A 23323-nucleotide genomic window follows, 5' to 3' on the forward strand; every position below is an offset into this window, starting at 1 on the left:
AATGTGAGTAGATGCCTAACACGTGAACATGTGCCAAACTGAAATGAATTCACTTAATAAAGATACGGATGTGATTGCTCCTAATAAAACTATGTTAATCAGACATAGCCACCATAACTACAATTCATGAATCAAAATGTGCCAGAACTTACAGACAATGGTCACCCGCAGCTGGTCTTCATCAGACACCCCCGACACATGAAATCTGCTAGTGTTGTTAACAGGCACCAGCTCCAGAGAACTCAGGTCCACTGAGCACTGGTTCACGTCGGACACTTGAAGCACCACTGGGCAACCTGCATGAAGCAAGTGATGCAGCACTGAAACAAATGCCACCCAAGACTACCTCTGTTCACTCTGGTGTCTCGACGAATGTCCCTGTTTATCAACACAAACTGTAATATGACATGGGGAAGCACTTATGAAACAGTGCAGAGAAAATACACACACCACCACATCCACCCGGACGACGCATTGATTCTGGAAAAAGAAAAGAACACACGCTGGTGACTCCTCCTCGAATCCTGGTGCATTCAGCAGACAGCGGGGCACATCAGCTACTCTACTGGGACAGTACCCTCCCTCTACTGCCAGAGTTTGAGACGGGTCGCGGCGAACCTCTCACACAAGGCAAGCAAGCGTATATAAGCGCCGCACATCCCTGGCGTTCTCACCCCTGAGTAAGAAGCCGGCCTGGCTTCAAAATGTCGAGTTTGTGAATACAACTTTTGGTTGGAGTTTTCTAATTGCCTCAGCACAAGTGTGCATGTGCATTTTTCTAAACCAGATGAACAATGGTTTCATGCTTCATAATTTTGTATAGGTTGCACCTCTTGGCAAGTTATCTTTTGCTATGTAGAATATGCTTCTGAAAGATATCATTATATCCACTGTTGTAGGGTCTTAAGCTGCCTTCGGAAACACAAGGAGAGTAGTATGCACCACAATGCACAAGAACATGTGGACATTTATTAACAGCTTTTATATAACGGAGAGCTCATCAGCGAAATCAAAGACATAACTAATAATATTCCAGACAACTGAATAAAATGCCAATATAACACATACTAATAACAAACACGCAATGTACCGTGAATGCTGCGCCACCAATGTTCTATTCACCAGGGGAGTTCATGAGACCAAGCCACGGAATCATCCTCATGGACCTCCCGCAAGAGATGACCACCAGCTTGTGAGCCCAGCCATGAGGGAGAATCACTGCTGGTCATCGTGCGCCTAACCAAACATCAACATCAGCGCAGGACAACATCAGCGCATGAGCAGCGGTGCCCCTTGCATGATTGCAAACACAGGCGAAGAGTGCGAAGGGGCTGGGAGGCTCGGGCCTCCTCCAGGCTGCATCATGGGGGCATGGCCCCGCTTAGCACGGGGCCAGAATAGTTTTTTGGCACTTGGCTTAGGGTCTCACCCACCGCCAATGGACTATTGGCTATCCTGTCTCGCAGCTATTTCACAGGGAACTGTTTATGTCTGTTCCTTTTCCTTTCAGGCTTTAAAATTTGGATCATGGGGCAGTGACCGGTAGAGGAGTCTGAAACCATGGTCGCATTTATAATGGGGACACAGGATGACAATTGTGGCATTTTCACGGCTCTTGTGCATAATGTACGCATGAATATAAAAAAAATAACTTTCTTTTATGTAAGAGACATTTGTTTATTATTTTCTTAACACTTTTAACTTTCAATAAGCCCCTCTCTCCTGTCTCTCTCTCTCTCTCTCTGCATGCACGCACGCACGCGCACACACACACACACACGCACGTGCGCGCGCACACACACACACACACACACACACACACACACACACACACACACACACACACACACACACACACACTGTCAATAGCCTGAATATGCTGCATAGCGAAGCATTTTTCTTGCATTTTCTCTACCTCACTATGTAAACACAAGTGCTTTGTGACATGAAGATGAAAGAAAAAAACTGCAACTACCTACATTGATATAATACATTTTGATTACCTCACAAAGTGACAGCTACCGTATTTACTCGCGTAATCCTCGCACTCGCATGATTCTCGCACCCCCCACATTGCCCCCCAAAAAATAAGATTTTTTTTTCCTCGAGTAATTATCGCACCCCCGAAAACTGCCGCAATAATTTCGTCTGCTCGTTCCAGCCATTGATGATGGTAGCGCACGCCATCTGGCGCCATCTCTTAAGCATCAAGCATACTATTGCACGGAGATTCAATCCAATCCAAGCCAAGCTGAAGTGGCCGGTGCGCTTTGCGGCGTGTTTTGTATGTTGTGTCGGTAATCTTGGCACGTTATGAGGCGATACTGAAGCCACACGGCTGCTTCAAGTTGCAAGTGATAGATCATGTGCTAAACAACGAAAACAGGGCCGCTGATAGGCCCTTCGGAGCCTACGAGTTTTGGGTTCGCTACTGGCGACGGCAGCTGAAAGCCACCAAGATGCGTTGGACATGCTGTGTGCCTAAAACTGGGATTGATGGTAAACTTTATTTCTTCAGAAGGAAACTGCGGACAATTCTGTTAACTAGCCATCAGCCCAATACTGACGTCCTACGCTTACCTTTTGAGGGCTCCTATTGAGCGCCGACCGCTACCGCTACGCCCGCAACGCCCACAAGCTTCGCGTATGATATTCTAATTCCCGACTATTTGCTTCCACTTTTTGTGTCTCAAATAAATCTTGCCTTGAGTTGAACCTCTGGTTTTATTATTGAGATAAGTTCTAATTGGTACTTCTTAAAGCTTGCTGTAAGTTGCTGGTGTGAGAATCCCGATTTGCGGCCACTTCGTTTTCTTTTTCGCTCTCTGCGTTTTTGTGGAAACTTTTCCCCGCGTAATTCTCGCATCCCCCAACTTTGCAACGGTCTTCTGGCAAAAAAAGTGCGAGGATTATGCGAGTAAATACGGTATGTACTTCCTGCCTGCAATACTGAGACAACACTAAGTCATAGTGGAACGTTAAAGATAGCAGAGTAATAACTGACACTTAATGTTGCCTGCAGCTGAATAAATCCCATACAGTCTCAAACAAGAGGCCACTGATCAGTTTTGAAAAGTAAGCGACATACCTGGCACATTCTCTCCATTGAACATGATGCTGACCACGTGGGGCACAGGTCGCAGAGGTTTGAAGCTGACCAGACACCGTCCACTGTTGAGCACCTGCACTTGGTTGGGGACCTCGCCATTGTTGACGGATATTTCCAGCTGCCCCTCGCCAGCTCTCGATGCATCCACTGCACAGTGTTGCAATCAGCTTTTTCCAATGGCGTGATGGCTTCTCAAAAAAATCTTGACCGGTTTAAAGAAAGGTTACAAACCTTGGCAACAACTTCTAGGTGTTACTGTCGTTCTTTCAACATAAAGGTTTATTAATTGCTTCACTGTTACAAAAGAGCACTGTTGTGTGGAGGCATCACATGCTCTTGCTTCACCATTTAAAGATCACTTCTACACATAGGTCATACAAGCCAAACTAAAGGACCCTCCAAGACATTTGTTGTGCAACATATGCAGTTAGTAGCTTACTTTTAAACTACCAACGGTAAATGCTCCTAACCAGCACTACATAACCTGAATTTACTACTACAGATAGTGCCTGCTGCTGCCAGTTATGTTTACCTAAAAACTACACAGCCTCTTCCGAAACAAGATTTTTTTATATTATCCTAATACTGTTTGTATTCCCAACTTGCGTTTCACTGTTACATTCTGTGACCTTTTATTTTGCATATTGCTAAGCCTTTTGACAATGCAATAGCTTAATCATTATTTGTTCTTTTTGCTTTTGATTCTGTCTTGTTAATTTTTGTCCGATCCCATACTGATTATCTTTGTTGAATACCCTGCCTGCTTACATATCCTTATGAACTGAACAGAAAATGAACTGAACAGAAATCATTTTGCACTGCAGGCATTCTGTGTCCGCTCAAAGCAAATAAAAGAAGCACAAAGCTCCTACGCTCACACCATCACATATTTTGTGCCTAGAGTCTTTTTAAAAAAGAAAAAGCAGCAATAAATCAATAAAGTGGTGCATTTGGGTACTTGAACTTTTGTCAGTCTCTTGACAGTGTAGTTCCAGTTTGTGTGTGTCATGCAGCCAAATGTGCATAAATGTGAAATAAAACATAACTGCGAAGAAAATCTAAAAATTGTGTGCACTTCATTGGAATTTAGTGCAGCAACAGAATACTTCAACAAGAGTGTTATGAACAAAAAAAAAATCTTTCGAAACATAATGCCACTCGCATAAACGCTGAAATAAAGGGCATATAATCAAAAGCTTCAAGACAGACAATTGGCAACAAAGAAACTTCTTTTTCTATCTCGTAATACCAGTTCACATTTACATTTTGTGCCATACAAGTCTTTTGAAGTAGGAGGAATCAAAGTGGATGAAAAAAGAGTATTTGCTAATTAATGTGAAAATGACAACTTAACTTGACAATGACACATCTCGCGAGTGGAGTCACTTGCCTTGGAACTGGGATGTTTGGCCAACGACACAGGACTGTGGGACATCGCTAAGGGTGATGCAAGTAGCATCATAGGCCTTGGACACAAATGGACTGCCCGGAACTTTTTGACTCCCAGCCATAACTTCAACCTGGTAGGTACCTGCAAATCAAGACAGAAAGTTGCAGTGTTTTGTCAAAAGGGCAAAGCATTCACAGCTAGTGCACTACTATTCTTAGTAAAACTCGCATCATTTCATGCAACAGCATTAGCAATTAAAGGAAAGACAATAATACCGGAGAATTATTAATATATTACTTTTCTGATGCTAATAGTGTTAATTAAAGCTTCTACAAAGCAGGCCTGAAGCTTCACGACATTGCAAAGCGGTTACTGTAACGTATTACTGACAAAAATAGAAGCCTATGTGACATTATTGAAACATAGCTGCTAGCAATCAGTAAGAATAATAATAAAGTTATCATTCATTCATTCATTCATTCATTCATTCATTCATCCATTTATTCACTCTTGGCTCACCAGCTTCCAAGGCTGTGAACTCCACGACATGGCAGTCTGGACGTTCTACGATGACAGGCTGTATTCTTGCCTTCCCAGGTCCTAATGACAGAAGAATAGATACGTGGCTGCTGACATCACTTCATGAAAGACGAAAACCTCTTCACTTCATTTGACAATGCAGGTGAGGACATATGCACATAGTTTTTACATTCAAAGCACACATGTCTGAGTCACTGTAGCAGTAATTGACTGAAGAAAGGGGCAAAAAAGAAGGTGCATACAGAGAATGGATAACTGATGGTATGTCAAGCTACTATCATCACACAACAGAAAAACAAAAACAAAGGGGTTCCCGGAAATCGGGCAAACTGGTGGTGGCATTGAGAAATTTACAAGTATGGTAGTAGTTGCAATTGGTGCATTGTGTAGATCCTTGGAGTATGCTGAATGTTATAGGGCCTTTGTTATTTTTTTAAATAGAATACAGACTTGCCTTTATGACATAAAGCTACGCTGAACTTTTTTGGTCATAACTGTGCGTAACAATAAGTGTGAAGACGAAGACCAGAATAGTTACTGCTATAAATGCACACCTTTGATGTTGACTTTTATGTCATCCTTGCTGCAGCCTGGGGCATGCACTTCAAAGCTGGCAGTCTTGCCACAGCTGAATGTCTGCAAGGCCTGGCCTCTTGCCGACACAGGGCCCCGTTTAGGCACGTCTCGAACCTCGCACTTCCACGGGGAACCTGCACAACAGCAATGCAATAATAATTCGTGAAAAATATTAGAATGCATCAAACCTGGTCTGAAGAAAGCTATAACTTCTAATGAAATGAATTACTTTAGGCACCATGTAGAGGCAAATTCTGTGGCAATGAAAACTATCTTTGTTTTATGTTGTGGACGTCATTTGTTATGGTGATGTCATAACTGAAATTAGTTTTGACAAAGCATGGAAACTCAGTTACGTGAGAGTCCACAAACACTTGCAATTACTTTTTTACTTTTGAAACTGCCATCGATCTTCCAACTAAGCTCAGGGAAACACGCAACTCCTAAAACCATGTAACAAACACAGCTGACGCCTAGGGAAGCGGTGTAGGCCTAGCGTACCACGCAAGGCAAACAGATGCAAAAGTTGAGGTCGCCTTCTTTCACTATGGTGGGGACCGGGTTTTGCGACCGCTGGCCTTCACCCAGATGCACGGTACTACGGTGCCTAGAATATACTTAGCCGTGCTCTACAGTATGGTTACAATGAACTAGAAGTGCAGTGGCAAGTGCTCTGCAGCATTGCAACTATCGCAGCAGAAAAGGCTGACGTACGCGTGTGATTAAAAAAAAAATGGCTCTGCTGCAGCGGTCACTTTTCGGGAAATTAGAGATTGCATTCATACAATTGGGAGATCAGGTCAAAATTCGATAGTTTCCCAGACAATTCGGGAGAGTTGGCAGGTATGGTTTTGTGCAAGGATACTTAAAAGGGCTCACTCCATGGTGTAAAACTATTGTTTTATTTTTTAATATTTAAATAAGCACAGAAAAAAATTTGAACTGTCCTGTACATATCGTCTCACTAACAACCTTTACAAGAAACTAATTATAAGAATCTTAATGGTGTGCAGACAAATATGAACAGCTTTATGGCACTCGCCAATGTACGGGAATTTAAGGGCGGAAAACATGGTTATCTTTATTTGTTCTGAAATAGCACCGCGATGACTGACAGCAATTGCTCAAAGAATGAAAGATGAGAAAATGAACCTAAAACAAGATGGAGCTCAAATCTGAAAAAACTGAACTGGGAAGGAAGCTGGCCTAATTTCTCATTTGACAAATGCAGATTTGTGGCCCTCCTGAGCTCTCATCTGTCCTCCTTACAATGATGCCAATATGGTGGCGCTATGCCTTGGAAAGTCTACGAATTTGCATTTCCTAAAACGAAATTTTCTCATAGGTTTTGATGACAGCACACTAGTAATATGCCTTTTCCCCAACTTTTACTGCTTATTTTGATCAAATTTATTATTCCCATTACCACTTCCCCCCTTAAAAGGTACTAAGTAATGCTCTTTAACTAGTGTTTTTTTTTGCTACAAGACCTAGGGTATGTACATTACTCATACATAGTGCAACACAATAGAATAATTAGGAAAAGTTGGTTGTAAAATTAAAAGCTGTTCTATACTTTCGAAAATATCTGAAAATAGACCAAAAAGAAAGATTAGTTCACCTGGAACTTTCTCGCCATTGAACTTCATCTCAACTGTGTGCACAGTGGCTGTACGAGGAACGAATGAGGCAAGGAAGCGGTGGCCACCGAGGGGTTTGACGTGGCTTGTGACGTGGTCGCCATTTACCATGATCTCGAGGTTGCCCGAACCAGCTTCAGCACCGTCAACTGTCAAGGGGAGTGATTGCATTGATGTAAAGGAACACCTTTGTAATATACCATAAGTACAGCAAATAAAGAATAATTAAACTGTGTACACAGTTAGGAACAAAGGTACACATAAGTACAAAGCCGTCACATCAAATTGAACCTGAGTACAGTAGGACCAATATAACGTGTGCCTTATTCAACATGCTGCTATACAGTAAAGACCGTACTTTGGAGACATAGCAACGAGGAGAACATATAATTACCATAGAACAAGTTGGCAAGCCCTACATAAAAGCACCTAACTTCATATATCAAACAAAATAGAATACATTTTTTTCGTAATGTAAAATTCATAGTACAGTATTTAAACAAAATATAGGTTGACCCATTTTTTTCAAATTTGACAATGCAATGTTGGGGGGTCAACCTAGAATTGAAAACGAGTTTCGGTTGTGAAGTCTTTCTAAAAATATTCTGTACGTATATTTGCAAAACTAGCTTTCCTGCACAGCTTTTAAGCACTGCCGTAAAGCCACCTTCGCACATCAGTGGCTTTACGATGTGTTAAAAAACTTTTTTTTTTATATATAATGTGCTCGTGCTCTTTTCTTTTTTTTTAAGCCGTGCCATTTTCAGACGCCGACCTACATTTGAGTCAACTTACAATCGTGTGAATACGGTACACACAGTTAAATGGGTGTGTATAATACACATTTAAATTGTACAATACAGAGATTAATGAATGTAAATTGAAGGTATTGAAAATGAGCTTTGTAACATTGTAAGTGGGCAACAAGAGATCACAGTTAGAAGATAAAAAATCTGGATGCATTTGAACGTGTGCATAAAGTAGACATGAACTGTAGGTAGCAGAAGTGTGGTTGGCTACATAAAAAGAGGAACAAATTTCCATCCATCACATTGTGAAAATAAGTGCTTCAGGGCACATTCAGTGTCTCCATACACCTGAAAAGCCACTAAAAGCTATAGTACAGTTCTCTGAAACTGACAATTAAGGCATTAATTCAACACAAGGTAAATAAAGAATTCACTGCTAACGATCATTTCTCAGTCATCACTGATGCATGCAATAAAAACACTCTTACGCTTTAAAGCACATATTTTCAGTACTGCCAGTCCTCTTGGATAGCATAGCAGCATTGCGCTAATGCTTCACTGAATAAAATTACAATATGATAATAAAAGCAATGTATTATTAAACAGATTAAAATTCTAAACAAGCTCACTGTATATGTTTCAAGTAAACTCACTAAACACACAGCCAGGCTAAGAAATATAGTTATACAAAAAGAAGCCAGAAAGCTGGCAAAATGTTACAAATAAAGTAATGCAGAGGCATTGGCTATTAAATTATAAAATGATGTGCAAATATGAAACAAACGATGTCAAACAAGAATTCAAAATCTCTAGCAATATCACTGTCGCAGAAAGCACTGCAAGTGCACTTACTCTCAAACTCAACGGGATGTCCAACCACTCCATTGGGAACGTCCCCTACTTTTATTTTGGTGGCATCAAACGCATGGCTGCGGAAGGGGCTCCCTGGCAGTGGTCGTCCCTGCAGCTTCACTTCAATGACGTGTTCACCAACTTCAGATGTGATGAACTCAACGTCCATCTCTCCAGGATGTGGCACATCCATGTGCACAGGAAACTCTCGGCCAGTGGGGGCTAATTTGATGAAACAAGAATGCAAGCACTCAGTCAGTCACGGGAACGAGATTAAGATATGACTTTATACGAGACAACAGATGTTCCTAATAGTGAAATCATTGAACATTCAAATATATCAAGCAATTTTTCTGTGAACAAGCATAACATCATCAACTTCTATGAACGTAATTGCTAAAGCTGTCTACAATACACACACACAAAAGCATATAAACATTGAATAGCGTAATCCGTTCAATAGTTTCTGCCATCACAGAGCTGTAAGAAGACATTAGCATCCATTCTGAAAAATATGTACGGTGTTATATAAATTAAAGATACACAAATTTGCTTACAACGTTTGTAGCTTCATCATTTTTTTATCTGTAGGAAATACCTAAGAGACGATCATGTTAACAGTTCTTATAAAAGCTGTCAGGTCTCTGATCATTTGCCATGTGCTGCTTTAAGAGATAGTTGCTGTATTACTAAGATTAGCAAGAGACAGTGCAAATGGTGATCAAGCAGGCACTTATAGACGAAGTTTGAATGTACATTGTACGTTTATGCATTCCCATAAATTGCAAAAGATGGAAAAATAAGTAGTCATTACAGCCACTGATGAGTCACCAAGTCCCTTTTGCAAGTACCATAATTACTCGAATCTAACGCGCACCTTTTTTTCCGGTTAAGCGAGTTCATAAATCGCATGCGCGTTCGAATCGAGTACGAACAAAAAATTACGGTCAATCTATTGCCATTGGCAAATCCAAAATGGCCGCCCCCTACGTGCGTCAGCATGGCGCGTCAGCCATTTCTGCCTATGTGTTTCCCATGTGCGGCACTTCGTACATGTGCTGAGGAGTTCGTCATCTAGTAGTGCATTAGCATCGACGGCGTGGAAGGGCCGACTCCAAAAACTCGAGTGCACCACGATGCCGCTTTTAAAAGAAAAGTCATCGCGTGTGCAGAAACGGACGGAAATCAGGCCGCATCGCGGTCGTTCAGAGTTCCCGAAACGTGCGTGCGGGATCGGCGGAAACAAAAGCAGAAGATTGTCGACAGCAAAGCTTCACACAAAGGCTTCAGTGGACCACAGCAGGGTCGGTTTCCGCAAATTAAAGAGCTGCTCGGCGAGTATGTGCTTGAGCAGCGAGCGGCACAGCGGCCCGTGACGACAGAACTGCTCCAAGTGCGGGCTATGCAATTAGTCTTAGAAAAAGGTCTAATGCGGAGCCAGTTTAAAGCGAGCAGGTGCTGGCTAACTAACTTTATGAAGAGGAAAGGCTTTTCCCTCCGAAGGGGAACATGCACATGCGAAAAGTTTTGCGGAAGAGTACGATGAAAAGCTTCACAGTTTTCAGAGGTTCGTCCTAAACTTGCGACGCAACAACGGCTACCTGCTTGGGCAAATCGGGAATGCCGATCAGACGCCTCTTTACTTCGACATGCCTGGCACCACAACCGTCGAGAAGAAGGGGGCAAAGCAAGTTCGCGTGCTGACATCGGTCCACGGTAAAACTACAGTGACGGCAAAGCTCTGTTACACGTCAGATGGGCACAAGCTTCGCTCGTACCTCATATTTAAATGGAAGACGCTCCCGAAAAGAGTAGTTTTTTCGAGTGGTGTGATCGTGCGGGCCAGCAAGAAAAATCGGTGCGCGTTGCAATCGATCTCTTACGTTTTTTTTTTTCGCGGTGGAAATCGGGTGCGCGTTACAATCGAGGGCGCGGTAGAATCGAGTAAATACGGTATCACAATTACTGCTGAGAGTATGGGCAGCTTTGTATGTAATTTGTTAATTCGCCAATATCCATGATGCATTAATCCAAAGAGACAGCTCACAGGTGCCTAGACTGAAGATTTGACTTACCCAAGAGACTGAACCATTATGTGCCCATCTCTTCCAAACAAGCAGCTAACGCTTCCAATGAATTTTAACCTACTTATACATTTTTATGCTAGAGCGACGGTTAAAAAATTTTTGGAGGTCTGACAATATTGTGAAGCTGGGAGATCAGCCTGTGCAGCTGCTTTCGACACAGCGGCTCATCATCAAGGTAATGTGAAGGAAAAGTCGAATAAAGAAAAAGGGGTGGCATGGTGATAAGATTTTTCAGGTGAGCTATTTATTCACCTACCAGTGATTGTAACCTGGAAGTCGTCTCGGTCAAAGTCAGGAGCGCTGATGCGGAATGTTGCAGGCTGCTTGACAGAAACAAGCTTGAGTGCCTCGCCCGATATCTTCACTTGAGCAATGTCACCTCCTCCTCTGGGAGCAACAGGGGGAGGACCTGCTTGCCTTGTTCCTTGCACTGTTTTAGCTTCACTGCTAGTCTCGCTTGTCCGAATCCTTTGGTGCTCAATATGGTGATGCGTCTCTTGGCGGCTGTCCAAGCGGTGCTCTTCTTTTGTTATCTGCATGCGTGATTGTGATAAGACAACAGACATGGTGAAGAAAAAGAATGCAGCCAGTGAGCAATAAAGCATTTAAGGTTAATTATGATGATACCTGGAGTTTTATGTCCCAAAACTAGGATATTATTATAGGAGACACTGTAGTGAAGCACTCCAGCAATTTCGACCATCTGGTGTTCTTTAACATGCCCTTACATTGTGCAGTACACAGGCCTCTACCATTGACGAAATGCGACTGCCGCAGCCAGGACGTTCAAGCCAGCAGTCGAGCACCTTAGCCACTGATCCACCATGATGGGCAGCAATTAATGCTCCTTTAAACTCTTTTATTACATATGCAGCTGACTTTGGTAATTTGTCATCAGTGAGCTTAATGTGTTTTCAAATTTATGTTATGTGCTCAAAAGTCCCAAAGGGCCCCTACATTCTATGCTCTGGCTAATTTGAATGTTCAAACATTCGGAGCTATTTTTCCAGTGCAACTGAAGTTGAACGGAAGCTGACTGCACCACTAAATTAGCTGGTACAATTTTGGAATTACTGCAAAAAAAGCCTACCATTGGCAAATGCCTACATGCAAGAACTTGTGCATTCACGCAGTCTTAAACAATGCCACAGGTATGAAGCTGGGCAATGTTAGTAATGAAAGCCATTAACAGTATCCTAAAACAAATTAATATTCCAAAAGCAATTGCATGCCATTAGCAATATCAAAGGACACATGTATGTTTCAAAAACATTCTAAATGGTTAATCATTGCTAGCAAATTGTATATTACATTTCATTTCCTTCTTTTTGCAGTTATGATTAGTAAACTCATGCTCCCGACCTAAGTTATCTAATTAGAACATGCTGCTGTGAGCCAGACATATTTGCATCCATGTTAACTGTAATAGGGCTGCTACAGTTAAAAAGCAATCTAAAATTTACTCCTTTAACCTCAAATGTTCCTAACATATCCTATTTTTACAAAGCCAAATATTTACACTTAAAGCAACTAATTATTTCTTGTACTAGAAAGCAAGAATACTCAAGTCACAGTCACAAAAACCACCAGGCAACAACAGGATGCTTTTTCCATACCTGTCGCTGGGCCACCACTGGTGGAGTCATCTGCCTCATCTCTGGACTTTTGCGCCGCTCCAACGTAGAGGAATTCCTCGAGTTCGAAAAATGCTCTTCCCTGTTTCCGTTCCGTTCCTCGGACAGTGCTCGGCTCTGGTTTCGAACAGATGGTGATGGGACAGCTGGCGCAGGCTTTCTCGGTGTAGGAGGTGGTGGTGCCTTGCTCATGTGTCGTGAGGAAGGCCGCTCGGGTGTGGCACCTCGAGGTGGTGTTGAAGCGGTTCTGCTTGCAGTATTTTCCACATTTGTTCTTGTTGCATGGGTGACGCTCGTCTCTTGTCGTGTGGTCGTCGTCGTCGTCTCAATGCGGGACTGAAGGAACTCCAGAGCGTTGCGTGACACACGACCATCGGGATCCGTCTTTGTTGGGGATGTGACTCGGGATGATGCCAAGGAGGAAGGGAAGAAAGATGACGCGGAGCTGGACACACGATCTCCACTCGGTGTTAGTGTTCGAGTAAAGAAGGCGTCGCTGAGTGAGCTTGGAGATTCAGGTTCATCAGCTGTGGAGACTATTGTGAATGGGGAGCCTGTGAGAGGATAGGATTAAAAAGTTAATTCGCACAGTTTACAGAATTTTCTTTGGCTTAATATAGTACTGCCAGAAAACTGTGTATCACATCCACGAACATGCAAGCAGAACACTAGGTACAATACAGCTCCCCAACACAATAAGCTAGCTAGTCAAAATGCATGCAGTTTGGTATTTCACATAGGAAAAGTTTCACTGGATGATGTGTACAAACAAAGAGATACAGTACACACAATGCACTTAATATGTAAGCACACTGCATGTCCTCCACCACATCTTTTTTTTTTATGCCCATGTTGCCCAGCCCAATTTTTTTCCATACTAAAAAGTTGTCATCACAACGGGCCCCAAAAATAACATCATAAAGTGTTACACATATGTCTAGTAGTCACGTATTAAGCTCAGGCACACATCAATTTTTCGTTACTTTAACCAAGTAGTGAAGACATTTCTGGCTTTCGTTCCAGAGTACTTGCAACTAAATCGTTAGTAAAAGCAATGTACTTTGCATCAAGACGCTCACCATGCACTTCAACATTGTTGAATGTTGCAAAAATCTTGTAGTGGCCTTCTCTTGAAGGTAAGAATGAGACTACATAAATTCCATCGCCTCTCTCATCTATGCTGACTGGAACATTGTGGCCATCGATTTGTACTTCCAGTTGGACCTTGCCCCATCCGGCACGACTTGCATCGCACTCAAAGACCACCTCTTTACCCATCTGAACAGCACTGGGGCCGTTGATCTGCGAACAACATAAACACGGTGTCTTTAACACAGAACAATAAATGAAATATGATCCTTGCAATAATTCAGTCATAAAAAAAACAGGATAGAACAAGCAAGCAAAAAAAAGCATTCTTTCGTCCTTGTCTCGGTAGTTGCGATGTGGTTTATCATGCATCACCAGCTCGCCCAAATTTTTACGTCACTAAGGATAAAGCAGCGGCACAAATATGTAGAAGGGCAGTATCACTTTTTTTTAGAAGTATAACTGATAAAACTACAGCTAACTATCACAAATTGTAATATAAGGCCTGTGTTCATTTGTGCAAAATACTATATGCCTACAAAAGCAAGCTTTAAATCCTGAAACAGCCCACCATCACCAGTGCATATTATTGTCAAAGTTATCACACACAAGCACTAACAAAGAAAGGTGCACAAAACTTAACAAACTTGGATCATTCCAGTAAATCTAATCCCACAATTTATCAGTGGTCCATTTTTAATCAGTAGAAAACACAATTTGCCTTCAATGTAGCTGGCATACACATAATGAACATGACAATTAAATTATCCTGGTGCACAAAATACTTACTGTGACTTGCGTTGGGTCATAAACGTAACATGTGAAGGGGCTGCCTTGGATGTGCTCACCAGAATAAGTGACATCGATTTTCCATTCACCTAGAAGACAATATGATAAAGTTAAAAATATAAAAAATAAGAACATCAGCCTGCAAAACACTTCATAAAGTCATGACACCAGCAAAAATCACAGGACTGCTCAAGATGTGGGGTGTAAAATTCTCGGAAATTTAGATATCTTAAGAGCTTAGCTATAGAACAGGCACAGGACAGACTAAGAACATTGTATGAAATTTCAGTTATGCATTAACATAGTTGAATTAAATGGCAAGAAACAAAGGAACAGTACAGTTCTGTCTTCACTCCTTTCATATGAATAAATACAGAGAGACAGACAAGCTACCACAAGCCCAATTGCCCATGTCAAATTGCCCAAGCACAATTGCTCAAGCCCAATGGCCCAAGTCAAGCGGGTCTGCCTTCTTGAAACAGCTACAGTATGGGTGAACACTTAGTGCTTAGTACATTTAAAGTGATTTCAGATTTAGATTATTCTGATTATAAATGTCAATTAAACATAGATACTTTCGTGCAGTCTTCAGTAAGAATGAGTCAAGTAACACAGCACAGCTTGCCTAAATATGTGCACCTACATGTTAGCCTCCCTTGACGGATGGCTACAGCCCTCCGAGTGATGCCTCACTGTTGTGGATACTCTTAGACAGCATACTATAGAAACTTGAGAATTTATCAAATTACAGGTATAGCTTGTATTACCATTGTAGGTGCTCTCGCATGCCTAATGTCTGCGGCAGACTTAGTTTTTTGTGAGAACAGGAGCAAATCTTCAATGTCAGAGCTTATTATGATAAAACACACACGTTGCAAAACATGTTTCATATGTTGCTTCAGTTATTAACAATTATTTCATTGTAAACCTGTTGTGTAGCACACCATGATTTTTCGGCCAACTGTTTCAACTGGGATAGCATAGGAAATAAATTGACATAGACCAGGACAGTATGTAGAAAAATTCTTGAAAATCCTGCGTGAGATGTATTCATATCTCACCAATATTCACCAATGCTTTGTAATAATATTTCAATCCTCTTAAATTTCAGTCAAGATTAGTGTATTGCAAACTGAAAAAGAAAGAAAGCAAGTGATACCAGCACAACGCCATTCAAGCTCACCAATTTCATTTGGCATAAACGTGGATGTGAAGACACCATCAGTTTCCTTGACAGTGCATTCCATGGTCTTGCCACTTGGCGCCACAGCCTCTACATGAATGTTGCCTGTCCCAGCCCCATTGGAGCTAATCTATTTGGCGGGAAAAATGCATAAACCAGCCACAAAGAACGTTATTACATTTTCAGGTGTTGAATGCAGCATGGGGACGGGCTCTCTAGCACGCACTAAAGTATGTACAAAGATGCATAACATTCATCGAACAGTCTAACATTGTACTTGCAATAAAAAGACTAATTTTCTGGGCATTTATGAAAAATCGGGTAAATTATGACATAATCTGGGCTTTGAAACTGAAGTCCTTGCAGAATAAAGTTTCTGTGAAATAGGACTTGGCCCTAACGTATCTGACTTTCTCATATTTGCAAAGACAATGCGAAGAAGACAGAACAAAGGTGAATGGCAGCATTGCAATTCTGCTCCCTTCTTCCACTTTATTGTTTGCACTGCTTCTGCAAATAGGACATGGCAACTTGTCCGTGGTTTGGTCCCTCTGTATCTGAGTGATTGCATTGTCAATGTTCATAGCTTCATATTTAGGAAAGTAAAGAAGAGAACATTCTGATGCCTATCGCAGGACGTTCTCTTTCCATAAGCTTGTGAAGGTTGGTGCAATTGATATCATCAGTCAGTCGATAACTAAGTAAACTCCCCATATACAAAATGCTCAATTCCTAAATCTGGCCTCACGAGACCTGACCACAGATATTGTCTCGATCAATATTAGCAAAACCAACAAATTTAAGAACTATTGCTGTTGTGTTCTGGGTTTTCGGTTCCGGTTTCGGATTGACATGTGAGGATGCCAGGGGGCGCCACTCTGGCATCGAGGATTTCAAGGCCACTGTAAAAGAAAGAGTGTGTGTTAGGTAACCGTGGAGTGCGGTTGTTGTGCTTTCTTTCGGCGCTTGGCGCCAACCCGCGTGTTCGGGCTGGTCGGTGTCCCCGCCGGCCGCGTACATCTCCGTCGGCCGTCTTCTTCTTCTTCTGCTTCGTTGGGACCAGCCAGCCCCCAATACAGCAATTGCATCCACAGAAAAACTGCAGTCTAAGATGCTAAAGCCCTTGAATGGTGACTGAGATGGCTTTAATGCTAATTAAATGAAAACAGGAGAATTGTAAGGGCTAATTTTTCTTTGTTACTCACAACATTAATTAGAACTGAAAGAAAGGATGCCAAGGCAAGTATAGCTGCTAGATCATCAAAAGATCACGTGCTTGTTGATGCAAGCAGGCAGAAAAAGAGACTCCCACATGCGCCGTAATGGCTACCAACAACGCTGAATAACACTCCCACGTTTAAGTGCAGATATGTACTCATAAAGTGGACGAGGGGATGACCGTTACAGTAGCCCAGTTGGTAGAGCATCGGAAACATTTTTCAAAGGTTTCAGGTTTGGTACCCGCCAGTGCCAAGTCATCTTTTCATTTACTTTAATTTTTTTTACATTTACATAATAAAAACAACAAATAACATCCTTTATGCTTTCCTCTGCTTTATTTTTTGTTAGATATATTTAACTTAAAGTCAACTGGGAGACAAAAGCCGTATTTAGATAACAAGCAAGATTCATTAAGACAATGCAAGAAAATCGTTGAGAATACTAACATATGGGCAGACACATTTGCCAGTAGACAAAAATAGCTACGAAGTCTGTGATCAACCTAAAATATATTTGGAAGTATCACTCACCAACACTTCAACCAAAGATCCAAGAGCACAGGGGTCGATGCCGGAAAAGAGGATCCGCGAGATATCCGGATGAACACGGACGTGCATAGGGCAGCCAGTTACCAATTCTCCTTCACAGTACACACTTAGCTGTTGATTGGCCAGAGAAAAAAAGAGGAAGAAAGAGAGACATCTCGTATCAAATGCATTACTCTCTAAGTTTATCATGCAGCACACTAAAAAGCAATGCACCTGAATTGTCAAGATTTGTGAGAAAAAGCTGCGCAATGATTACCAGGATCTAATTGTCGGATGTAGCTGTTGCCTACACACAAAGCTGAAAATAATAACTCCTTTATGCTATATTAAATATATGTCACTGCATTTTAAAGGGGCCCAGCAACACTTTTTGAGCATGGTCAAAAAACACTGCTGATCGGTAGTAGAGGCACCCGATAACACGTGAGCCAAATGTTATAGCATAGCACATGACCTGGAATTCACAATAAATGATCAAAGTCAGCTAAAGATTGCTTTCTCTTCTCTTGACAAATCACGGAATAAGTCCAAATATCACTCGTAGTAAGCCCATCTGTCAGCCATTAGCTGGTTTTAACATGGCGTTCTCGGTCTTTACAGAGATTGCTGTGGGAGGCCGCGAAATTTTCCCGCGTGCGTGTACGACCACACAAAAAAAGATGCATATTCGAAGAAAAAAAAGGAAAAGTGCTTAAGGTCATGAGGCGCGTGCTACGTTTTTTTTTGCGCCTGCCATTCCTCCCTGCTTAGCTTCCAGCGCTTTCGTTGGGACAAGAGAATAGAGAATGCAATCGTAGCATGCGATGAATCTTTGTAACTACACTCCCACCAGACGAATTTTAAATATTATTGCGCCGTTTAATTCGTGAGGCAATAAGCTCTTCCAGAGTGTTCATTCCATGGTTACTTAAAAAAGTGTTTCAGGGCCCCTTTAAAACATTAAATATTTGCAAATTTCATTGCAACATTGTAAAACGTTGTTTGCATGGGCATCCCTAGAGCAAAGTGCAGCGTTGTGTAGGAGAAAGCATATGTCCAAGTTGAGAGTTTGTAGAAATGCAATGAAAATAAAAGCACGACACTCACCGCATGCATTCCTATTTCAACTGGAACAAATGTGCCTGAACCGCCATTCTGGTTCAGCTGAAGCTTGCACTCGACTGGAGTGAGTGATGGACCTCGAACTTCGGCTCGAACTTGCCTTAGGTCCACTTTGCCTTCCTTTATGTGCACCTTGAAGTGAGCCTGCAAGTGTAGGCATCATGCTAGCCTTCAAATTTTTGATTATGCACTGATTAAAAAAATTACAACAGAGAAGATGCCCAGGCGGACAGAGGACAAAGAGCAACTTTCAGCTGCTCTATTTCGTGTCTTGTTCACATATATTAAGTAAAAAGACATGCCAGAGCAATAAAAACACAGCATTTTCGTCTATCCAACATCAGCCTTTTGCATTTTCACGACAAGATTCACTTCTGCAGAAGATAAATTACGGAAGTGGGGGCCGCGAGTGCGCCGACCGTAGAAAGAAGAAGAAGACAATGATGATTGCAGGTGTGCACGTGGCACGCGGCAGCGGGCATTTGCGGCTAGGGCTTAGTGGAATAAACGTAATCCTTGGTCTGGCTCTGTCTTCTCTGCGGCGTTCTGGGCCGAGCAGCCTCGAAACCCCAACGATATAGACGGCACACTGACGCAATTTTCGTCATGCAGAGAATTCGACGTGAACCAAGTATACTCCATTTCACAAGCTGTTGGCAGTGCAGCCAAAGGTAGAGCTCTCTCGTTCAATAAAGGCTGTTTGAGCACAGCAAATAGTCCCTCATCTATCTTAGCAATCCAAAACTATTTTGCACACTACAGACGCATAAAGTGACAGTATGGTTAGGACTGATGTTTTAAAGCACCCAAGGTGTTTTAATAAGCCGTGAAAATAATAAAAAAAGCCCACATGGACGCAGCTGAGTGGAGGCTTCTTGTGAGGTGGTCATGCGCTGCTAGTTGGCAACATGGCATCACCCGAGTCGGTAAGCAATTTATAAGAGTGTGTGCGATTTTCTCAAGCTGGCGAAGCAGATAACCTTAAACGCTAGTGCTTCCCGTCGAGTGCAGAGAGAGTGCAAACGTGGACTCACTCACTAAGAGGACGAAAAAACCTACCCATGTGAGCAAGCGAACGCTCTATCGATGGAAAGTGCTGGCAGAGAGTGCAGCCAGAGTCCGATGGCCAAACAAAATTTTTTATTGGAGAGGTCGTGATTGGGCAAAGAAGCAGGATGATTTAGACTTGAACGTCTTTCGTTGGGTGGTGTGCATCTTTTTTTTCTTTTTTGAGAGAGGTGATATTCCAACTATTGCCAAAGTGGAGCAGAGTTTCGAAGAGGACGAGACGCTACCGACTCTGTCCACATTGACGATGCAGAGGATGCTGAAGCTGCTTGGCCTCAAGTGCAAGGAACACTCTTGGAACGCATTTCTCACAGAAGCCACGCACATTGCCCAATATCACCGCCAGTTTCAGCAGAGCTACAATGCCACATTGAAGTTGTGAAGAGTATGATGAGATGTGAAACCTTTAAACAGGATGACAGCAATCATTACATGCATGGTATGTGCAGGACCGAATCATTTAGTACTATTGCAGTGAAAGTATAAAACATGAAAATAAAAAAATTATTATGTCTGGAGAAGAAGCTTCGCTCTGATTGACTCAATGTCCCAACCCTAATTGACACAGAGAATCATTTAAATTAATTTTTTAATGACCAAAGTATTGTTTTCTATAATAATGGGATAAACACCTAAAAAAAAGCTCTGATGTGACAAGAACTCATAGAAACAGGCTAGTGTTAAATATAAAACGAGAAAGCCGGGTCAGTTCCATTGGAACGAATGTTGGCCATGAAAAAAAAAAAAAAGGCAGATCTCACGTACAGTGGAAATCGATGATATCCGAAGCACGAATGAAAAATGTTGATATGAGACTTTAAAACCAACACAACGTTACGAGGTGGAAGTAAATAATGCTGAACATGACTTCTGTGTCATGATTATCATGCTTGGATGTGTCGTTTATCTTCGTCATCTATCCACGTCACGTAATACCAAATTTAGTATATGTAGAGCTAGCGAAACGGCCGCGAACACGTTATGAGCGTGGTATGTTGTCGTGTTCTCACATGACATGCGTGTCAGGATTATCATGTTTGCACCAGTCATATATTTCGTCATCCATTGAAGTCACGTAACACCGAATTCGGTATATGTGGAGCTAGCAAAACGGCTGCGAGCGCATCATGAAGGGCCCAATGTACTCCAATGTAGTGTTGAAGCGCAGCGCGCTGGGCACAGCGAAGCTACGTTAGCAAAACGCGAGTACTCTACAGTCTGACACCAAGTGCGACCAGCGTCCGTCGGTGCGGCCTGACGGCAACCGGAGTGAAATGCGACATGCTGCATTTCGTGCTTATGCGTTACCCAGACAACACTGCGTCTCCCTATTTTCGTGACGGAGGGACGCCGGACGCGCTGAAACACGCATGCGTCAAAGCAATGCAGCGCGGCGCGTGCCTGCAAGTATATGGCGGGACCGGCGTCTCGCGTGGCAACGTCGACGTGACGCAACGAAACGAACGCCAGCATGCACGTGTGCCGGGTTTTTTCACATGCAGGGTGAAGACACTGAAGACACTTTTTGAAAGACTCTGCGCTGCCTGGTGGCCATATTGGTTCAAAAGTGTCGGGTGGCACACAGAGGCTAGCGCGGAAACATTTCTGTAAACACATTCTTGACGTATTAAGATGCATTGCTTGATGGCTATGACCGACTGCTGTGTGCCACTGTGTACTAGTTGACACGCGAAAGGCACGTGGGTGTTTCACTTCCGTCATAACAGTGAGCGAAGAAAAAATGGGAAGCACAAGTGAAACACGACCAGTGACATCTGACCAACAGCACCAAAATATGCGAGATTGGTTGTTGACTTGTCTAGCACGTGGCGGTGCATTTTTTAATCACTGGCAATGAGCATGCTGTTAAAGAAATTCTTGCTTGTCTCGTTATAGCTGCATCGCATAATTACCAAGTGAAGCTGCTTTTACAAAGATGATGTTAAGCTTCGCGATGTTAAGCTTTGAATAGATGCTTCGGCTACCTTGCCGATAAGCTTAGATAAGCTTGGTCAAGACAAGTTAATCATAGCTCATGCTAAATAAGCATGGTCAAAATAATCAATAGTAATCGGTACAACTCAATACTCTTTGATAGCAACTAAGCCACAGGAATAAATCAGGGTGTGTTAGAAAAAACCTAGTTAAGCCAGTATATCGCAGCCTATTTGAGTTTGGACAAGAAAATTTAACGATAGTCGATACCAATCTATACTGATAAATACCTATCAAGTGGGATTAAGGATTGTTAGTGGAGATTATGTAAGATCATGCTAATTCGTTCCAAGATAAGATGGCACAGCCACGAGGTACATTAAACCCTACTAGGTTATGTTCTTTCGAATTAGGCATGGCCAAATAAATCAAGATTAACATGAACAAGTGAACGTTGAGTGAATTGAGAACGACTAGCCATTTAGTTGACTGCGTATGGTCACATTAAGCTGATCTAATTAAATTCGATTATACTGGACTAAGGCAATCTGAATCTTGAACCATCAAATTTTGAGTAAGTTCAGATTGCCCAGCCAGTTGTATGACAGAGTATGGCCATAATAGGGCCATACTCTGTCAAGTCAAGTTAAGCTAATCCACATTGAGCTAATAACGAGCAAGCGAATTCGAAGCGAGTTGAGATGGTCTAGCCGGTTGGATGCCGGAGCGTGGTTGCGTTTATTCTATTCGAATTAAGCCAGATTAAGCTAATCTGAATTAAGCTAATCTTGCGCAAGTCTTATCAGTAAGTTGAAATTGCCTAGTCATTTAGATCACTGAGTATAGCCCCAATAAGACAATAGAAATTATGCTGAATTAAGCTAATCTGGACTAATATAATCCTGAATCAGCCATCTGAGAAAATTCAGTTTGTCTAGTCAGTTGGATGACTGAACATGGCCACAAAACAGTGTGGATTACTCTCTCTCTCTGTTTATTCTGGGTTGTTACAGTTACATGCTACCAAGATCAGGCAAAAGGAAACAGATGTAACTGTATCCTGACTAGGCCTATATCCTGGCACTTGAACAAAACAAAACAAGAACAGCGGTGAGCTAAGCGAAAATATCCAGTGCAGCACAATTCAAAAACATCACTGTAAAGAATTAAACATCAAAATCTACATAAAGCAAACAGTATATGTAACTATACACTTATACGCTTGAAACGCAGTGGTGTACAATTAGAGAACAGAAGTAGACATTGGAAGTGGTAAAATACAAATGCACGTACATAAACATGGAGAAAAGAAGCGCTTCATCCTGGATCAAAGAGCAATCTTACTTTCTTTTTAAAATACTATACAGATCTGTGGTAACTCAACAACAGAAGGAAAACTGCTACATATGTCTACCATTTGACGGTCAAGTGATTGCGTGCCATAGTTTGTCTAGATCTAGTTGAAACAAGCGACGTCCTCCGCAAGTTATATTCGATGTCCCAAATTAGGTACATATTGCTGAATGAAGCAAAATCTTGTTTAATGCTGTTATAAACAAAAACCATCAGTTTAAGTTTGTAGCATTCAGTGAAGCACAATACATCAAAAACAGAAAATAAATTGCTATGGCTATCTGGTCTTGTTAATAATTTCAATGCTTTCTGTTGCATTGTGATAATTTTTTATGCATCAGTCTTGTTACATGTGCTCCAAACTAAGTTGCAGTATGTAAGGTGCGAATGAACAAGGAAAAAGTATAGTTGCTTTGCCACAAAACGTAGAAGCAGATGGTTAACAGGGCTTAAAACACC

At 42.0% G+C, this 23323-nt stretch overlaps 1 protein-coding gene and 1 long non-coding RNA gene across 3 annotated transcripts in view; one reads left to right on the forward strand and one right to left on the reverse strand.

Annotated features, from left to right (window-relative positions):
* Positions 1 to 23323, reverse strand: part of jbug (filamin-type immunoglobulin domains fbug) — a 171876-nt gene that overhangs the window by 37126 nt on the left and 111427 nt on the right. For both annotated transcript variants that reach the window (XM_075891036.1, XM_075891039.1), the window contains 14 exons: positions 18494 to 18652; positions 17390 to 17518; positions 15639 to 15768; positions 14456 to 14544; positions 13657 to 13879; positions 12560 to 13131; positions 11200 to 11476; positions 8857 to 9078; positions 7237 to 7404; positions 5594 to 5749; positions 5019 to 5099; positions 4500 to 4640; positions 3089 to 3256; positions 153 to 296 (listed from right to left, as the gene is read on the reverse strand). In XM_075891036.1, coding sequence (XP_075747151.1) covers positions 153 to 296; positions 3089 to 3256; positions 4500 to 4640; positions 5019 to 5099; positions 5594 to 5749; positions 7237 to 7404; positions 8857 to 9078; positions 11200 to 11476; positions 12560 to 13131; positions 13657 to 13879; positions 14456 to 14544; positions 15639 to 15768; positions 17390 to 17518; positions 18494 to 18652 — 2659 coding nt within the window. The remainder of the gene's footprint in view (positions 1 to 152; positions 297 to 3088; positions 3257 to 4499; positions 4641 to 5018; positions 5100 to 5593; positions 5750 to 7236; positions 7405 to 8856; positions 9079 to 11199; positions 11477 to 12559; positions 13132 to 13656; positions 13880 to 14455; positions 14545 to 15638; positions 15769 to 17389; positions 17519 to 18493; positions 18653 to 23323) is intronic.
* LOC119159761 (uncharacterized) lies at positions 293 to 7561 on the forward strand. The gene is made up of 3 exons (XR_012894571.1): positions 293 to 2499; positions 5097 to 5181; positions 7282 to 7561. It is a non-coding gene; the product is annotated as an uncharacterized LOC119159761 (long non-coding RNA).

The sequence above is a fragment of the Rhipicephalus microplus genome, chromosome 1, assembly GCF_043290135.1.
Source record: "Rhipicephalus microplus isolate Deutch F79 chromosome 1, USDA_Rmic, whole genome shotgun sequence".
Taxonomy (NCBI): domain Eukaryota; kingdom Metazoa; phylum Arthropoda; class Arachnida; order Ixodida; family Ixodidae; genus Rhipicephalus; species Rhipicephalus microplus.